At 43.1% G+C, this 20,097-nt stretch overlaps 1 protein-coding gene across 1 annotated transcript in view; it reads left to right on the top strand.

Moving 5' to 3' along the window:
• HAUS1 (HAUS augmin like complex subunit 1) overlaps window positions 1-12,817 on the top strand; it is a 13,319-nt gene extending 502 nt beyond the window's left edge. The window contains exons 2-9 of the mRNA XM_019531815.1: window positions 1,338-1,512; window positions 3,707-3,842; window positions 5,833-5,967; window positions 6,570-6,693; window positions 7,558-7,623; window positions 8,908-8,979; window positions 10,859-10,906; window positions 12,496-12,817. Of these exons, the coding sequence (XP_019387360.1) occupies window positions 1,338-1,512; window positions 3,707-3,842; window positions 5,833-5,967; window positions 6,570-6,693; window positions 7,558-7,623; window positions 8,908-8,979; window positions 10,859-10,906; window positions 12,496-12,579 (840 nt within the window). The 3' untranslated portion in view covers window positions 12,580-12,817. The remainder of the gene's footprint in view (window positions 1-1,337; window positions 1,513-3,706; window positions 3,843-5,832; window positions 5,968-6,569; window positions 6,694-7,557; window positions 7,624-8,907; window positions 8,980-10,858; window positions 10,907-12,495) is intronic.
• The last annotated feature ends 7,280 nt before the right edge of the window (window positions 12,818-20,097 follow it).

Raw genomic sequence — 20,097 nt, 5'->3', positions numbered from 1 at the left:
ACCCTAGCCTCGCGCTTTCCCGTGTGTGGGGACTCCACGGAGACTGGCCCCAGCCATGCGGGCAGGGGCTGCTGGGAAATGGAGTCCGGCTCTGGGCCGGATCAGCTGTTTTGCCCACCCCTGGTCTTGCCCCTCTGCTTGTGGTCAGAGCGGTTGCCGCGCTTGGAGTCAGGAAGGTATTTTACCTCATGGCCAGATGTGTGTGGACTGATCAGACTGGTTTTGCCTTTCTCTAGTGGCGCGCTGCGCTCACTTCCTGGGATCTTCTGAGCATTTGTTAAGAAACGTTTTGAAAAGCAGGACCTTGGCTGCTGTGGCCTCCTTGCTTTATCTATAGCAGATGAAGGTGTTGTTTCTTATTGTCGGGGCTGAAAGCAGCTGAATGAAGCGTTTTAGATGATGGATTTGTATAGGGTGGTTTGGATAAGGATATCCTGCTTCAGGCAAAGGGTTGGACTAGACCTATGGAGGTCCCTTCCGCTCTGACTTCTTTGTGATTCACAAGTCCTGCAAGCTGCCTGGATACTGTGATAATGGGGCCCTGCTTGATGTTTCAATTGTTTGGTTCGCTAGTCAGAGCCCAAACGGACTAGATTGTTACACCTGCCTGCAAAGGTCATAGTATCATAGGAAATTAGGGTTGGGAGGGCCCTCAAGGGGTCACATCTAGTCCAAACCATGCTCAAAGTAGGATCATCCCCAATTAGATCACCCCAACCAAAGCTTTGTCTATCCAGGTTTTGAAAACCTCCAAGGATGGAGCTTCCCCCACCTCCCTGGGTTACCTGTTCTAGTGTCTTACTACCCTCCTAGCGAGAAAACTCTTCCTAATATCTAAAACTTCCTTTGCTGCAACTTGTGTCCATTGCTCCTTGTTCTGTCATCTGCCACCATGGAACAGCCCAGCTCCATCCTCATCTAGTTTTCATCTGTCCATATCCCTCTTAGCATAACCATTTCTCCAAGGCAAGCAGGCTGTCACAAACTTTCCTGCCACCTAGTAGCAGTAAGAAGCACCTACTGCTCTGAGCTGATATGTAAGAGTCACTCTTTACTTACTCTGGGATAGCTGCACATCTGCCCATCCTAAAAATGATGCAGGTCATGCAAGTATATGTCTGTCTGTCCAGGGCCTAACCCTGCTTGAACCCAGTTTGTGCCAGTGCTTCTATCATTGCCTGTTGTTGGCCTCTTATCACTGAAGCAATTTTCTCTTGAAGTGTGGGCAAGATTTGACAAACAGGACTAGGATTCATAAAGGATTCCTGTTCTCTCCTCTGCTGTTTATTTCCCCTGCATTACACTGATCTGATTACTTCCTTCCACGTTGCTGGCAGGTTACTTTATGGCTAAAAAAAATGTATGGGGACCAGCCCATTCCACAATACAAAGTGAACGCACGGGCTGTTGACATTTTGCACGAACTTGCAGAATGCAATGAAACCAGGGACCGGGACATCTCTCTGCTGATAGATGACATGAAACAGAAGACGGCAGAATATGAATTAGAAGGTGAGCTTGGAGCTTTTGGTTCTGATTACAGGAAATGGACTTATAAAGTTGTTAACTCTTTATAAAAAAGATGCCAGTAAGCTATGATTTCACCCTAGTACTCTGTACTGTGTCACACACTACATTTTAAAAAAATGCTTTCCTCCCAAAAAAACTATCTGATGATGCCAGGCTGCCCGATAATAGTTTTTTGGGCAGTTAGTTGTATTTACAGTCAGCTCAAGCAGACTGTAAATACAGACCAGCAGCTTTAGACACTGAACTTTCCCAAACTGCAAGGCTGGATAGTAAAGCTCTGAAATAGCAGTGCTAAAAGCAGAAGGGTGCTGGTGATGGGGAAAATGGTGTTCTCAAGTGCCTGAAACAATGTAAATTTCCTACTAGTTGGAAATGCTTCTGGATTTTTGAAAGAGCAATGCTGCTATTCACTAATTTCTCAGGTAATTGCAGGGAGTGTGTTTGGTAACATGCAGAGCATATATCCCTTAAACTGAGCAGATCAGGCCGCCATCCTAATTTTATTTTAACATTTCCAATGCTAAAGAGACATCCCTTGCAAGGTTTTTACTTGATACCCTTCTCAGCCTAATAGATTATAACAGTAGAAAGGGTACTTGCCTGTAGGGGCTATCTCATGGCAAGCCTGAGCCAGGGAGATTCTGGTGTCCTCTGGGGAACAACAATGAAAGGACTAGAGCAATTCTACCTTCAGGCCCTAGAAACAAGATCCGCCTCAGACCCCAGAATTCTGCAGTCAGGATGAGATCTGGTGTGAAGGACAGTTGGGGAGTGGAGAGAGGGACAAACAGCTGTGAGGATGCTGCAGGGGTCTCTCTGGGGGGCCAGAGCAGCATGTGTGGGAGGCTGCAGGAGCAAAACCACCTGTTGTGTGAGTGAGGGAAGCAAGCAGGGCCCAGAGGGGAGCCCTCCCTCTGATTTAAAGGGGAAGCACCTGGGACTGGGAGTTGGTGAGTGGGCTTAGCCCTCTCCCCTTGTAATGGACCCTTGCATGAGGAGTCCTGAGGGGAGACCAGCCTCAATTAGTGAGAGTGCAGCTGAGGACAATGAGGACAATGCAGGGGGTGGGGGTGGCATACTAGAGAAGCCTTAAGTGTCAAAGAGGGCCATGGGAATAAGCAACCAGGAAAGTAGACCCACCAGCCTTGTCTGCGGGGCAGAAAAGGGTGTCGTGGGACAGGCTGTCTGTGTTGCAGAAGGCCAAGCGGGGGCATCGGGCATCGTTGGGAGCAGAGCCCCAGGGCCATTGAGGGGAGCTCCCATTGCACCCACACCTGATTATGCTTGCATGAACTAAAGTGACCTCAAGGCAACAGCAGTCAGCTGAAAGACTGTTATTCTGGGCGTCTATGACAGACCTACCTGGCCTGTATCATTTTTTTACAAATGAAGGGGTGGAACTGTTTTGTTTCTTTCTGGCTTTGGATGCACATACGGTTGCTTTACTGTATGGGGAATAGATTGACTGTCGTTCTATGGGGTGTGTGATCATCAGCATATATGTGTCCTTATGTTGTTACAAAGTTGCATGTATTTGTAAGCATTAAGTTAGTTAGTACTACTTCATAAATTAACGGAGTCATGGATTAAACCTTAGAATAGGTAGCAGTGTATGTATATGAATATAAATGTATGTATGTAAATATTTGAATATAAATTGATACATATCTCTTTTGTGAATAGTTACCTGTTGTGTCAGAGTGCCGTTACAGGAGGTGTCCCTGCACTGGGATCCTGAGGTTCCTCATTAGCCCAAAGGAACCAAAAGGACTTGTATTGCAAAATAATACACAGAGTACCAGGCTCTTTACTGCATCTTATCAGATTGTGGTCAGGCTCTTTGCTTCAACAAACTTGCAGAATAATGTAGTGTTCCACATCTTTGAAAGAAGAAGGATGAATTTGCTCTGGGGAGCAGTCACTAGCTGTTATATCATAACTTGGATTGGCACACTTCTGCGGCAGTGTAGATAAGCTAAAATACTGAGTGAAGCAGGGTAAAATTGCAATGGTTTGCAATGCATTCATTGCTGCAGGAGCATGTAGAGGTAGCAGTGCTCTTGTAATAGTTTATACCTGTGTAACTGTTAAATCTGTCCACTGTCCTAGTATTGAGTGTGTACAATGCTATGTATGACTTCACAAATGTTAAGTGATGACTGTTGCGTTTTTGCAGCCCACTATCTACAGGATCTTCTCACACAAAGCGTGAACCTTTCCTTGACCTGTCTGTCCAAGATGGGCACCCACTATTTGAATGCACTGGTAGATAGTGCAATGGCACTTGAAACAAAGGACACTTCCCTAGCAAGGTAACTCTTCCCACAGGTTTTGGTGTCCCTAAAAGGACAATCTAGGTCAGTGGTTGTCCAACCTTTGCAGACTAGAGGCTACAAGCAGAACTCTGGGGCCAGTTCTCTGCCCCTGTACCACTCTTATGCTACCAAAATAGCATCAAGAAAAGGAATGAAAACCATCTGCAAGTCTCGTCCTGGGAGGTTCTGATGTGGGGGAGCCTTAAGAGCTGTAGAGATGGCACAGGCTTTTCCTGTGCCTCTCTCTCTGCAGCCCTTGCTTCTGAAGATAGAGTGAAGCCAGGCAGGAGGCTGCAGTATCTGGCACTCTGACTATCTCTATCTGGCATATGGTTCATTGGGGCTGTTCTGCCAGCTGGCATATGACAGTAGCTCCCAGGCTGCTCTAACATGGGTTCAGGCAAAGAATTGGGAAGCTCTAATTGACTATTTATTCTCAGTTGCTTCCTTTCCCTCACCCGAGTTGCATTGCAGCGCAGGGGAACGGGAGCTGTCCTTGACCAGTAGGGCTGTGCGAAATGGCACTATTCCGTTTTGCCTTGAGTTTTGAAGGAACAGTGTTCAGTTTCCAATTTCAGTTTGATTCGAAACAGCTGTTTCGTTCTGTTCTGCAGAAACAGGCTGTTTTGATGTTTTTGCTGGGGATGGGGAGTCAGCCCAGGTGGGCTAACTCCCCACCCCCAGTGCCGCCATTCCCCCTGTGCTTTTATCAATTTCCCAGCCCAGCAGCGGGAGATGGGGAGAACCAGGGCTGCGCTCCCAGCTTGGGCTGGGAGCGCAGCCCTGGTTCTCCCCCGTCTCTCACCACTTCACTGAGGGCTTTGAAACTTGAAACATTTTGCAGCCCTTCATTTTGTTTCTCAGCCTTTCATTTGATTTGACTGTTTTGAGCTCAGAATGAGTCTAAATAGTGTTGAATTGAAACAGCTGGTTGAATTTTGCACAGCTGTACTGGCTAGCCCCCAGTCTCTATAGAGAAGCAGGTAAATTTGTATAGCCTGATGTAGACTTAGTTTCAGCCAAGTCAGGGCCTGGGGCCCAGAGATGGGTGGAGGCTATAAGGGGTAAAGCCTGGGGTAAGGGACTGAAGCCCAAGAGAGTCTGATGCCAGAACAGGACCAAGGGCCCAGAGACAGGGTGTGGCCAAGAGCCTGGTGGGCAGATGGCCAGAGGACCCCAAAAAATGAATCCAGAGTAAGATCTGTGAGGCATGAGCATGACAATGGGGGTGGCTGAAAGCCACAGTTAAAGCCCTAAGGCAAGCTAGTGACCAAAGGAACAGAGGGCTGGCAAGGCCTGTTAAGTTAGAAGTGCCAGTGAGGCACAGAATGGGATAACAGATTTTGGATGTCCATTGCCAAGAGCCAGACCAAGGGGGTCTGGCAAAGCGGGAGCAGTTGGGTCAAGTGCAGTCCCAGTAGATACTCAGGAACTCTGGGGAACAGCCTCCCAATATAAAATACAGTTGCATCTGCCTGGTACACCCTGAATAGTGAGGTTGCCTTGAGCAGCAGGAGTGGGGATAGGTTCATGTATCTGGAGGTGCCACAGCTGCCTTCAGAATCAGTCTTGCTACAGACCCCTTCTTCCTTTGTTCTTCTTTTCCCTCCTTCAGCAGTTGTGCTTGGGCTGGCTACCAGCATCCACCACCACATGGCTGCCTTTCCAGTGCCTGTGCAAGTGTGATCGTAAAATACATTGAGATGAAAGGAGCTAGATAAATGTAGAATGCATCATACAGCTATTAAAATGTTAGGCTGTATCTCACTACAGTATTAAGAAGTTCTTAGTTATTTGAGAGGTATTAGGTACCAATCAGTCTGTTGAAACAAGGTAGTTTCAACAGACTGATTAGTGGCAAACCCAATGGCTGTCATACAAGAGCAAACTCAAGAAATAAAAGGGAGAGAATAAATGATTTTTATAAGCTTCAGGATCACATGATACCACTTTCTAACCATGCCCCTGAAATCTTTTATCTTGTTAGCTTTATCCCTGCTATCAATGATTTGACCTCAGACTTGCATAAAGTGGAATCAAGGAATAGAGAATCGGAACTTGAATTGATCACCTTTAGGGAAAAGCTAACCAAAGCACTGGTGCTAGAAAAGCGTCTTCAAGAGTAAGTAAGGGGAAGCAACGTGGTGGAGGGGAAGGAGGTGGAAATGGGAATTGTTTTTATTGGTCTCTGAAATGTTGTATGTTGACTGTGCTCAGTAAAGAGATCTGAATTTTCAGTTTTAAAACATGCCTGTAGTTTACAGCAACTTTTAAAATGTCAGTTGCAGGACCTTGCAGTAAATTGACTTCAGATAGGACCTAGACAGACAAACATAGTCTAGTATAAAACCAGTTCTGTACACTGTAGCTTACTCTAGAATTGCAGTGGAAAAGGGTGCAGCCATTATAACATGTTAGTAGATGGTAGAGAAGCAAGTCAAAGTTTTTGTTGCTCTGAGAGAGTGTACAGGTGTCCTGGCTTTTCGTGAAGACACCTAGAGATCAATGGGACTATCTCATGACTTTGGGAGTCTGTGGCCATGGAAATATCATCTTGCTGATGGAGTGATCTGTTGTGGACTGAATTAAACTTAGTTTTCTGCTTGACTTTGGCCCTCTGGGATGTTTATGTGAGGGCTTAATTTAGATGAAAGTTGGTCAACTGCATACACTGACCCTGGTTTTTCTTTCTGAAAAGCAACTATTTTCTCTTTCTTCTGAAAGCGACCTTAAGAAAACAGAAGAACATGTAATGGTGGAAAAAGCAAAAGCTGACGGCCGAACCCAAAATATGAAGTTCCTGAAGAACAAATCTGAGGACTTCAAATTCAGGATCAAGGCTGCAGAGGTTGGTGTAAAGGAACTTGCATTGTTATTGTGAAAGGTAGGCATTGCCTTGTCAAACTGGGCCTTAACACACAGATTTTTCACTAACCTGCAGACGCATTCCTGGAGCTTCTCAGCCTCCCACAGTGGGGAGTCTGCTTCAGCTGTCACACTTTATTTAATGGGGGGGGGGGTGCAGTGTAATGTGCACTGTATATTAGTTCCTTAATTGTTTCTGAAACCCAGTTTTGAGCTAATTAAGTGTTTTTATGAGACTAAGCTTCCCAGCACTGCTATAATTTTGTCACCCTCCTTTGGGCAGACTGGTAGTGTATGATAGTTGACATCCTACTCACAGCCTTATTAGATCTTGAGGCATGCTGACTTTTTTTTTTTTTTTTTTAGAAAGGTATATTGCTTTTCTATGAAGTTTTGTAACAACTAACTCTCTATGTAAAATTGCATCAATATTTGCACTTCACTATACGTTCCTGCTGCCATAAACCATTTTTGTTTCTCTCTGTGCCTTACTTTCGTAAGTATGCAAGTAAGCTGTAACGCATCTCTGTGCACTTGGTGTAATGGAGCCCCAGACCACAAGGCTCCTTGGGGGCTGGATCTTTCAGTAAGGTGATTGGTGGCATTAACTTCCCGTTGCTTGTGTCTCTGCCAAAAACACACATCCTTGGTAGGGCTTCATATGCCAGAATTTGATAGTAGGGCTCTCCCTCAACTTCTCAGCTCCTCCAAAAGGCCCGTATGCCACATCTTTGCCACCCATAGACTACCTCAGTGTGTGTGTTTCCATAAAAGAGCAGGATTCACTGCTCAGACTGAAGGAACTGTTGTTTGTTTGTTTGTTTGTTTGTTTGTTTGTCTCTTGTAGGAGCAGCTTGTTGCAAATGGGATGGACCCCTCCCTGACACATGAGTCATTAGTGAGCCTCTCAGAGGTGGGTGTTTTTGTGATAAGATGGAAATTTGGTCCTTTGGGTAGCTTAAAGAAAGATTGTTATCCATGGGGATACACGCTGCTTTGTGATCAGTCCAACACAATGACACATTCAAATGCTTGTAAAATTGTGGCGGTGTCCTTTCAAATTGCGATCCAAACGTTACATCTCGATTCCTCATCTAGTTTATTTGCATATAATGGTTTTAATGCAATGTGAGATCATGAAGGGTTAACTTGTTAAAAGGATGCTTTCACAAGTGATTTTGTTTTTAAACAATATGCTTCCTGTGTTACTTATTAACAATCCTCCAGTTCTGTGATGATGAAGCACAGGATGTGGCTATTTCTTCCTCATAACAGAACTATCACTATTTAGTACTGTAACACATTTTCAAATGGGTGAATTACTTTTTACCATTCTTGATGTATTATTTCTTGTGTAGTTTGAACAATGAAAACAGCCACATTATTTTTGTTGTGATTTTCATGACCCAGTACCCTGGGAAAATATTTGCACCCCACAATATGTCAAGCAAAATTGATTTAAAATGTTTCCATTGGACTTAAATCTGTCAATAACACTTCCTCATAAGGTATAGGTAACTTTTTAACTATAGGCAACTGTAAAATGCAAGTTTGAATCCAGCTTCATAATGCATAATGGTTTCATCTTTGGTTTTTTTTTGTTTTTTGTTTTTTTTTTTAAAGGAAATGACTGCTCTGAAGAGCTTTGGCTTTTCATTATAAAAAATTAATTCTTCTTCATCCTTTACATGGGTACAGCCTCAGAAGTAACAGCAGATGCTTCCCATGCCACTACAATTATCATTTTGGCCCCGTCCTTTTAGGGGTGTGAGTGAAACAGCACAGTCTTATTTAGTCATTGGCCTCCAAGATTGCTGAAAAGGGGTTGCAGAGCCAGTTGTAGTGGGTTTTTTTGGTAAGAAGAATATCTGTCCTCTGGGCTTTGAACTGAAATTGCCATCTCCTTTCCCAGAGATCAGGAAACTGAGACTGGCTGGGAGTGCTGCCTGAAAGAGGATTGTATGTTTTCATAAGGGAAAATTCCATTGTTCTACCAGTGTCTAATTTCCACTGAGTTTGACTAAATAACGATTGAAGACTTTTAGATTCTTAATAGGACACTGGGCCTCCTTGAAACTTAAACAAAACATCTAGGAGTTCAGCAATGCTTTTGTTAACTTAATGGCTGTGTAATTGATCTGCATCACTAACTCTAAATTAGACTGTAATATAACCATCTGCTTTCCTCTGTTCACAGAAACTAGCTGAACTAAAGCAGCAGACCAGGCCTTTGAAGAAGAAACTGGAGTCCTACCTGGACTTAACGCCTGTAATTACTTCACTATGTTCTGGTTTTCACACAGTGTTTTAGCTAGATATAAAGACAATGCAATAGCTCCATGTTTAAGTGCTATACTTAGCAGAAGTTTCACTGTCTGCCTAACTTCTGCAACGGCATTTATGTTTAGAGCTGCAATATTATACACATAATTGCTTATGTGGAAGTACATTTTGTTACAATGGCCTTAACAGACTCATAGTTGTGCTGTTTCCAAATCTCTGTGAAGATTCCATAAATAAATTGTCTAGACAGAGGATTGTGCTTCAATAGAAGGTTATTTACACATAGATCGAGGCACATGGAAGTAAATGGCTCTGCTGGAGTGATTTTCAAATCCTGTTACCATAATGCATAGGAATATGACCCAGATAAAACATTTGGGTGAGCTAGGCATCAAGGAGAATTAGCTGGGAAAGTTTGGAGAAAAATAAAATATCTGAAGACTTATCAAGGTATTTAGAAGGTGTATAAATCATGCTTTGGATCTACTGGTACATTGTACTACTCCCAATGTTCATTTGAATGGCAGTATAAATGGTCACGGTACTTGGAGAGCCTTGCCAAGATTTTAAAAACACAAGTCCCAGATGTAGGTGCTTAAATCTGTGTTAAACACTTAAATAAGTGTCCTGACACGTGGAAACATTCAGCACTCCACAACTTCCTTTAACTTTGGTGGGAGGCTTGGATGCTAGTACTTTGTTAGCTGTTCTTTGGAGGGCTGAGATACTAGCAAAGTTTTCCATAAAGCAGTCTTCGTGTATGGAAGAAATCAGTAGACGTAAACTAGGAAAGATCCTTGTTTTCAGACACCATTTTAATGAACAAGATCATTGTAAGAATGTCACTTGTTTAAAGAAATTGGAGCCAACTAGTCATCTGTTAAGTCATAAAGTGAAAAGAATCCAGCCACCTCCCTGTGCACGAAGCTGATAGCTTACTGCTTGGCGGACAGTCTGCAGCACTTGCAAAGCTCCTGTGGAAGCCGATGAATTGCTAACCTGGCATTCCTTTCTCAAATCAATAATGAAGGATCTTCCCTCATGGATGTAGGCAAAATGCTGCAGCAATTACAGGTGGTACAGGGATGGTGACCTAGTCTTGGACCAGTGCTTCTCAGCCTTTTTGGACTTGAGGCACCCTCATCAGACTCGAGGCACCTTCCATAACTTCTGTGAGTTGAGTGGTACCCAATTTCAAAAACAAACTTATATATTACAGTGCTTACTGTGTTGCAGAGGGGCTTGGCAATTGAAGGTAGAAAGTTGTTCAGGCAGGGACAAACCTGGCCTGTGTCTATCTGCTTATTTCTTCACATTTCACTTTGTCTCCTTACATCTTCTCACATGTCACTGCACCCTTCAAAGGATCTGGCAGCATCCCAGGGTGTCCTGATACAGTAGCTGAGAATCACTGGTTTTGAGACTTGCACTTCTGTCTGTCTTGGCTACCTAATATGGCCTCTGTTGGTATAGTACCCGAGTGCCTCACAACACACCTAGAAGGCAGGGAAGCAGTACTCTGACTTTTACATGTGGGAAGCAGAAGCGCAGACAAATTAAGTAGCTCCCCCACCCGAGTCATACAAGTTCAGTTGCATCTCCAGCCTCCACAAATCTCCCACATCCTTGGAGAGGGTTTTGCCTATGTGCCTGCCTTTAGCATAGTTTTTAATTTCAGTACGTCTTGTAAGGTGCATTGACCTTTTTTGAAGATCTTGCATGTGGGAGCTGCATATAGAGATAATTTGTTTAAACTGTAGCCCTCACTTCCCTGTCTGCCTTCATTAAAATTGGGGGTTGAGGGAACCCCTTGATTCAAGCTGAAGAACCACCATCTTTCCTTAACATACCCTTTTTCTTTTTAGAATCCTTCCCTTGCTCGAGTGAAGATTGAAGAAGTAAAGCGGGAGCTGGTAAGGGGGTTTTGTTGTTAATGGAGACTTAAAATGCATGCTGTTGCTTCCAGAACAGGCTCAACACTCCCAATTTATTTATTCATTTTAAATATGCATTTGGTTGGTTGAGGGTTCATTTATCTCGGATCCTAGTTTTGATGTGCTCCAGAGAATAAGATCCAGATGAAACTGTGGCTCGGATTAAATGGAAATGATGCTCGTCGGTGAGACTAACAGGCTGAGGGACTAATTGTCGGCGTGCCCTCTTGATGTGCTTTTGCTATTTGTGCTAGTGACAGCATTGCCAGTCTCAGATTCCTGAAGGGTGGTGGAGGCACTTGGTACTTTTTGCAGTCAGGAGCTGGACTGGAAGACAGATAGATGTTCCTTTTTGATTAAGGACCATGCAGATGACATCTGTGCTCTGTCAGCTCCTGGCTTGACTGATGTTAAGTACTTTATTCAGAGCTATCTTTTTGGAGCCCTTATGGGGTTCTAGCAGCCCTGGATACTCCCATGAATATCCAGGGCCACTGTGAACATGGAACTGCCACTCAGAATCTGTTTCCCCAAGACTATTCATTCTGTGCTTTACTACTGGGGAGATGACGTTTCAGATGACCTTTTGTTTCAGAAATATGTCTTGTCTTCAGCAACAGCAGAACTTTTCCCCTTGGAGTTTTGAGTAACCTGGCAGTGTTGAGTTGTCTTTCGGAGAAGGATGTGAAGCCCATGAACTTTTTTCAGCATTTTATTTGCTGTTTTTCCATGTGCCTGATTTTTGTATATTTAATATCAGTTTTATACAAAGCAGAAAGGTGGGGTAGAGATACAGCCTTCAAATTGACTGAATCAGACACACAAGCTTTAGTGAGCAGGAGGTCATTGCACCTCTGATTTAGTCAGTCTATAAGGCATATCTCTACCCTGCTTTTCTTCCTGACTTCAGACTGACGCAGTTAACTACATCTCTTAGTACTATAAAGGTTAAGGAATCGCCAACGTTCCTGTTCTGTGCGTCATACCACAGAAGAATGAGAGATTCTACCATGGACTTGCCCCTTGCCAGCTGCTTGGTTCTAAAAATGTTGCATTCCTACAACCGCAAAGCGGGCCGGCACAGGTCGCTGGTATCCAAGGTGTGAAGTCTGTGGTGACTACTGAGATGAATCTCTTTGCTGCCATGGTGACAGACATAGATGTTCATGTAACAAATATGTTTTTGGCTTATTTATCATTCCTTGACAATGGAGGCATAAAATGCCATACTTTTTGATATTTAGGAATTGCCCTGGCAACAAGATTATAATTTTTGAAAAAATACTGTGTACCCTTTGGATCATCATGAGAACTAGTAATCCTGACTTCTCGGTTCTCGGACTCCATGCATTTTACTACTTTTATGAGATGATAAATGCTGAACTTGCTCTCACATGGCTGCTTATAGAACTGAGAGCTGCTGGTTCACTCAGAATCAGAGTAACGTATTTGAGTTGATAAATACACAAAACATCCAAATGGGTTTATTAGATGCATATTGATCTAACAGATGTGAGAATTTATTTCCATTCTTACTGACTTTTCTCTTTCTTTTTCTCTCGCATTAGAATGCTCTTGAGGAGGAGTTCTCTGCGAAAGTAGACTTGATGGCACTTTCAGTCCCAGAACCCAGAAAACACGGATTTATGTAAAGCTGCCTGCCTGGAACAGGTCGGTGGGGGGTGGTTGTTGCTCTTTTCTTTCTTGTAGATCTTTTGGATTTCTCAACCTATTGGACTTATAAATCTTGTCTTGTCACTCTTATAAACTGTGTGCTTGCAAGCAGTCAAGCTGTTTTTTCAAAAATTTGCATAACTTTGTTCTTGTAAAAACTGTATATTCTTGTGGGTTTTTTCCTCAAAGCCTGACCAATAAAACCAGGTTTCCTTCCTTTGTCTAATTTTTGCCATAAGTAAGGCATTAAAAACTGTAGGTGACCTCCAGATGGCACTGTAGGCAGGAAATAAAACCAGGTCAGTATTTGGGAAGACTTCTTGGACTACATATACATTATTTTTCACCTGGCAGGCAGCTGCCCTATTAGTCATAGTGTCTCCTTGTCTTGCCTGGCATCTTGATCTCTGTTCTTAGAAAGCTCCTCTCTTTTTAATGTGGTGGGGATGCCTGACCCCAACTGCCTAATGTCTCACAAGTTGGCAGATTCTCCTGACTAAATGTGTATGTGTCGAGTTTGTGTATTTTGGTTTTTTTCTGGAGCCAAATCCATCTTTTCCTATGGTCTGACATTTTTCATTATGCTTAGGTTGACCATATGGGACCACAGGAAATCTTGTATGCTGCCCCCATCCCCTAAAGTCAGTGGTGCTGCTGCAGGCAGAGGCAGAGTGACATGGTGCGCCAGCCTGCTCTGCCTGCTTCCCAGACTGCATCCCATGCACCTGTGATTCCAGGACATGTGTTTTAATCTTCATCAACTGGCCTATGAAATCTGGGACTACTGGCCAAATTGGGACATATGGTCACCCTATTATGCTTGACCCCAATTCCTTGGCTTTTGTCAGGTCCTTAGGCACCAGATCCTTAGGCGGTGTCCGAGGCAAGTACTTGCCAGGCCTCAAGTGACTGTTTAGTTTCTATGTTTGGATTAGACTCGGTGTGTTCAGTCCAGCATAGCTATAGATCATTGTATTCTCTGCTTTCTTCCTGCTATTCACATCCTTTTCTGAAATGAACATAACTGATCCATCTTTAAGGAGAAACTTAACTACTTTCCTCACTTAAATATAACTAGCTCCTATTGAAAACAGTAATAAAACAAAAAAAAAGGTGGTATGGTTCCTATAGCTTATTCCACCTCCAGATCCTCTGAGCCAGTCAGCAAGGGGTGCTTTTTCTAGTGAGGGATACCTGGCTGCCTTGAGGGAAGCAGATTGAGCTCAGTAACTCACTGAAAAATCTGCAGATGGTTATGGCTTCAGTTTCAAACTAAAACTGAAATCTCCCAGTATTACCTTACTAAAGGGGCTGCAGTCTAATCAGAGTGAAAACCATATTTCTTAGGGGTGAGGTTTTGCATTTTAAGGTTTGTTGGTAGATGTTAGGCTGCTGCCCCCTTCCCCCTCTTTATGAGGAATACTTAGTAACTGGAACTATAATGCAACTCCAGACATCACAGCAAAACAGTTCAGCCATCAGGTAAAGCAACAGCTAGGCAACAAGAATAGACATGCAGGGAAGCATGTGGGGCCTCATTTGGACAGCTCCAGGTAGGAAGGCATGGAAGTATAGAAACGGGATTGGAGGGACTTTAATGCCCATGAACAATATGCAGGTACTAGACCACACCAGACATGCCTATCCAGCCTCTTCTTGAAAACTTTGTGAAACATATTCCATGAATTCATGATGAAGCATGTTGCATTATTTGGTTATTCCTGTAGCTGGGAAACTGGAATAATGGGCCTTGATCATCTCATTGTCTCCAATGTAGGCATACCTGGTTTCTTCAACCTTTCTTCATCATCATTATGCATTTTATTTTCCTGTTGTGGAAATATGTAAGGACTTCCAATTGATCAGGGCCCAACTGTAGCAGGGCACTATACAAATAGCACAAAGGCAGTCCTGATAAAGATAGCTCCTAAGCTCGATTTTTAGGCAACAAATGAGAAGGACAAACAGGAGCCTCCATTTGGGTCCCTGAAGGGCCATTGCTGTACTGGACTGTAAGAGGGCAGGTGAAGGAAAGAGGGGACAATAAGAGAGGAGCTAGTCTTTCCACAGCTTCTGTCTTGTCATTTGAGGCAATATCAGCACAGGTCGGAGGCTGGGGCAGTTGTGTTTAGATGTGGGTTCTCCGGCAGAACAGCAGTAATAGCAGTAGCTCCGTGGAGGCTGGAACGTTTTGCCTTCCACCTCCATCATGACCCTCCTCAAACTTCTCTTCCTTACCATACAAAGGGCTGTCTTGAAGGCAGCATTGAGAGCTGACTCTTGGGTGGTTCTCTCACCTTACCAGTGAAAGGTGCTTGTGCTTTTTAAATGGCAGGATGAAATGATATGACTAGGATTCTTCACACTGGTTGCAGATGGTCTCCATTCTTCACGAGCTTTGGTAGGAAGAGAGAGGATTCCTAAAACATCAGTAGTCTACGTGAACTGTACTACTCACTATTGTGGTGGAGAGATATACAGGAACAACACTTCACTGAGAAATTCTTTCAGCTGGGCACTAATTGTTGTAACCTTGTTCCATACCTAAGTTTCCAGCAGCAGAACTGACATAAGTTCTATATATATACACTGGCAGAGAGCCAGACTACAGTCTTCAGCAAGAGAGGAAGTTTGACTGGAGGGATGTCCAAAGATAGTGGGATGCTACTTGCTAGTGTTAGTGAATGTAAAGGGATTAGCAATTATCAAACAGCTGTCCACCTCTTGCACAAGCTGTGCAAATCAGCTGCCAGCTGAGATGTTCTCTGGATCAGATATCAATAAACATGGGAATTTCTTATCTTAGCAATTAGCTTATTTTTTTTAAAAAGACTTCTTGGCTCTTCAGTTTTAGAGTGCAGGTTTCCCTTGCCCCCCACACTTTTGCCAATCACAGTTTTGAGAATCCATGCTTCAGGGAAGGGGGGAGTACAGTCGGAAAATGCCCCCCAGCCCTGCTTGTGCCTCTCACTCCCCCCCAGCACTCACAGCCTTTCTAGTGTCCCTTACGTCCCACCCACAGCTCCTGCTCCCCCAGCCCTGCTGGTTTTGCCAATCATGGGAACTTTCAGGAATCTGACCCCCCTGGTTGAGGAGGGAAACCTGTATTGTCATAGGGAGAGAATTCATTATTGATAAGTACATTCATCATTGGAACTATACAACTAAGAATGACCATGTGTCACCTACATGCAAAAAGTTCTCTGCTCCTCTCAATGTAGTGGACTAAAATGAATCCAATTTCAGGTAAAAGCCTGTCTCTTTCTCTGAACATATGTTGAGCCTAGTTTTCAGACATGGTGAGTACCTACAATTTCAATGGAAGGTCCCTGAGCCTGTTAAAACTTGCCCATATAATTAGCTTTACATATCACAGTATATGCATTTTCTGGACTTCAATGGGACTATGCACAGTGTATAAAGTTTAGCAGCTATTCTATTTTTTGTAGGATCACAGTCATAGTCAATAAGAGTTGCAGATAACTGTATTAAGTTTTGAGCTATGCTTATGCAGCTCTAAAGATATGCATGTACAACACAATGATCTTAACTTTGACCCCAAATAAATACTGCTTCTCCATCAAGAACAACAACGTACAAATAAAATGCATGCTGTTGATGGGGTACAGTGGTAGAGTGGTTAAGGTATATATTTAATCCCTCCTAAAGACTGCATCCAGTCAACCCAGCTGAGTCATTCAGGCAGGGGTGCTGAAGTCAGCTAGATGTGATATCACAGATTCACAGAAGTTAAGGGCTGGAAGGGACCTCATGAGATCACCAGGTCCAGGCCCCCTGCTTTGGGCAGAAGGGACTGCTGGGGTCAAATACCCCAGCAAGGTGTGCGTCCAGTCTCCTTTTGAAGATCTCCAGGGTAGGTGCCTGCACCAGCCCTGCTGGGAGTCCATTCCAGAGCCTGGTCACAAACTGTAAAGAAGATTTTCCTTATATCCAGTTTGAAATCTTCCTGGAGTTTATGACCGTTTATGCTCTTCCTGGATATATTCATAAGCTGCCACCAAATCCCCCTGAAGTCTTCTCTTTTCTAGGCTGAACAGTCCCGTATTTGTCAGCCTTTCCTCATATGGCTTGCTCTTCAGCCTCCGATCATTTAAGTGGCTCTTCTCTGGACTCTCTCTATCAGACATATCACCTTTTTTCCCATGTCATTGGCTATAGAAGCTGGTGTGCTTTATGGGCCTCTAAGCTTGGTAGGGACTTTGACATGTTAGTGACTCAATGGTTATCTTCAAATACTTATTCATATGTATATTGTATATAATTTAACCACAAAGTTACTGTATCCTCTTTTCTTACTAAACTACACATACAATGCTAGCCTCAGAATACAGATTTTGCTTTACCAAGACAAAAGCAAAAACAATCTGTCAATGTCTGAATGAATGAAAAACTTTCCATAAAGGTAATATATAGATCCCCACATAAAGTTCACAGAAATAGAACACTAAATCATACACCCACATACACATGCACACACTAACGCACAACACAGCTACATAGGCCAGCTTCAGATAATTGTTTTCAATTACAACAATATGCTTTTACTTATGCCATTGTTCAAAATTATTTCAAATAATTTTTCTGCATAGAAAATGCTTTTTTGGACATTATTGCTTGCAAAAATCTTCAATGTGATAAATATTTTCTATTTTTGGAAACAACTCAGTTCTTTCAAAGTTTTCATTTTGAAAAGAACCATTATTTTTTGTATCATTTTTTATAATAGTTTTGGGAATTATGTTTAGTTTTTATTAAAATACTTAAAGAATTTTTTTTACCAAGACCTCCAATTTTGGTAAGCAAAATATGTTCACAGTGTTTTTATAACACCCTCTATGAACATTTCTATATATGTAAATTTAGTGGGTTTTTAAATAACATGCTGACCTTAAAAACACTTCAAAGCAAAATCAAATATAGTATTTTAAGTTTTTTGCAAAACTACTTGTGGCTAGCTATAGTCTTGAATAGCAATGTAACTTTTTTATTAGAGGGTAAAAATCACTATTTTTATTTATTGCTTTTAAATTCTTAGGGTTTGTAAAACAAATAGAAAATTGTAGTCTAGGTTTGTCAGATACTTCAGCTGAGCATACGGTATAAGTCAGTAAGCAAAACTTATTTTGGCAGCAATATGTATATTGGTATAGTTTCCTGGCTTCAGATCTCTGCATCCAGGCTATCTTACCTCTTGGATAGCTAAGATGTTGCTATTATACCATTTCTTCTTTATTAATAGACACTTCAAAACTCCACATGTATGCAAACTTCTAACATCCCACGGTCCATATTTCATATGTGTCCAAGGCTTTAGTTTTGGTTTCATAACATTAGTTTTTTCCATGAGATGGGGTTGTTGACCTCATGCCCAGCTCCCAGCCTGGAGGAATAAGGTATTCCTTTTAGTCTGGTCTCTCCCCTTCATTGTGTTTGGCATGGGAGGCCCTGCTGCTAGCTGCACCATGCCACCACTGACATAACGTTCAGGGTTATACAGAAAGATGCAAGTCATTCCACTGCATCAAACTGGTAATACTTTTGGAGTGGAAGCTGATGTGCAGAGTATCAGACCTTGAGGTAGACCAAGGCCACGATGGGAAGATAACATAAAAACTGATCTGGAAGGGACAAGTGATGGCCCAATGAAGTGGAAGGAGGTGGCACAAGATAAAAGTAAGTGGAGGGTTGTAATTAAAGCTCCAGCTCCCGGCTGCCTTTCACCTGCTCCGCCGGCTGGATCTCCATGCGCTGGGCAGAAACTGTACGTGTGCAGGGTTTTTTACGATTTAAATGAGTTTGTCATGTTGCAAACAAAACCACATCCGCACGCAGTTTAATGTGCAACATAGCATTGCAGCCTTCTGTCAACTTGACCCCTCCCTTCCCCTGCCATGGGAGAGGCAGGCTGAAGGCAGAAGCAGCAAGGGGCCCAATCTTTTTTTTTTTTTTTTTTTTCATGGAGCCTGCCCACCTCTCTTGCAGCTGGGGGCCGAGCTGCTGGTGGGCCCTGAGCTGCAGGGGTCCCCAGTCCTTCCTACTACAGTGGTGGTGCCCCCCAGGGCTCTCCAGGGGGATGGCTTGCGGGTGGGTGCTGACCCAGCTCAGAGGCAGCACCCAGCCCGATTAAACTGTTCCCCAAGCCTGAACTGGGACAGCACTCACACAGCTAGCAGCCCATCTGGGTGGCCCCAGGGGGTGCCATCGCTGTGGAGGGAAGGACTGGGGCCTCCCACAGCTCAGGGGCTGCTTGGCCCATCAGAATCTCATCCTCTGGCTGCGGGAGATGTGGGAAGGGTCCGCAGAAAAAAAGAAAGGATTGGGACCCTTGCTGTAACAGTGATGGAAGCCCCTAAATTGAAATTAATGTCATTTAATAACAGGGAGACAAAGGACAGCAAGTCTGTGGCTAACCGTTATCCCTTTAAATTTCTATAAGTTAGGCTCACCTGTTGTCTTTTCTTGCCCTGATGCTGTTTTTCAGACAATCTCCCTGCAAATTAAGTTCGTCCCCATAGTACATTTCCTAGTGTGATGTTTAAAGTTGTAAACAACAAAGGTTTCACCGCTTCTCTTGGGAGGCAGGTCCCCAGTTTACAGCTCTGTCGGAAAGCTTCTCACCTTGACAAGTCAGCCTAAATATGCTCTGTCTTAATTTCATTCTCTTGCTACTAGTTATATCCAGCACACATCACTAAGTCATTCTTCCTCAACATACAGGCATTGCTCAAGTATAAATCGCTAACAGATTCCTGGCTAATTAACTGAGAAAGCCGAATACCATATGGATGGTTTAGTCAATTTTCCCTCCTAGCCTCTTCCGGCTGATTGCTTTTGTTGTTCTTTCAGCTCCCTCTAATTTGTCACATTTTTGGTACCATGTTTGTACTTTGCATTTGTTCTGCCTTTCTGTATGCAGTCCAAAAGTGCATTGGCTGCTTTTCTTTTGCAGCCATTTCACAACATCAATATAAGTCTAATTGGTTGTTGTCCCTTGGGTTTCTTTTGGTATTAAGGCTTTCCAACTTTCTCCTTCCTTCTGAATATGTATGTTGGCTTGTTTTTCACAGTTGTCAATAGTATTTTTTCTAAGTTGCTTCTCAGACTTTTCTGTTCGTAGATTCTGAAGCCAAAAAGGACCATTATGACCTACCGGCCTGATCACCGGATAACACAAAACTTCATCTAGTAATTCCTACAGCAAGCTTATGGCTGTTAGATCTGAAAGGTATCTTTTACAAGGATATTCCATCCTGATTTTAAAGTCCCTTAATGATGGAGGACCCACACATTGCTAGGTAAAATACATAATTATACTATCTAACCCATTTTGACTGTCCTATCTGACTACTTCCAAATCAGCTGTGAGTTTCATTCGTGTCGTGTTTTCTCTGTTTACTGGAGAAAATGTTAAATGATTCATATCCTCAGATCTGAATCTACAACCAAACTCACTAATTTGGTTTTAATCTTGAGGC

The sequence above is a fragment of the Crocodylus porosus genome, unplaced genomic scaffold (assembly GCF_001723895.1).
Source record: "Crocodylus porosus isolate Cpor-Errol unplaced genomic scaffold, CroPor_comp1, whole genome shotgun sequence".
Classification (NCBI taxonomy): Eukaryota; Metazoa; Chordata; order Crocodylia; family Crocodylidae; genus Crocodylus; species Crocodylus porosus.
This window is presented reverse-complemented; position numbering and strand designations above follow the sequence as displayed.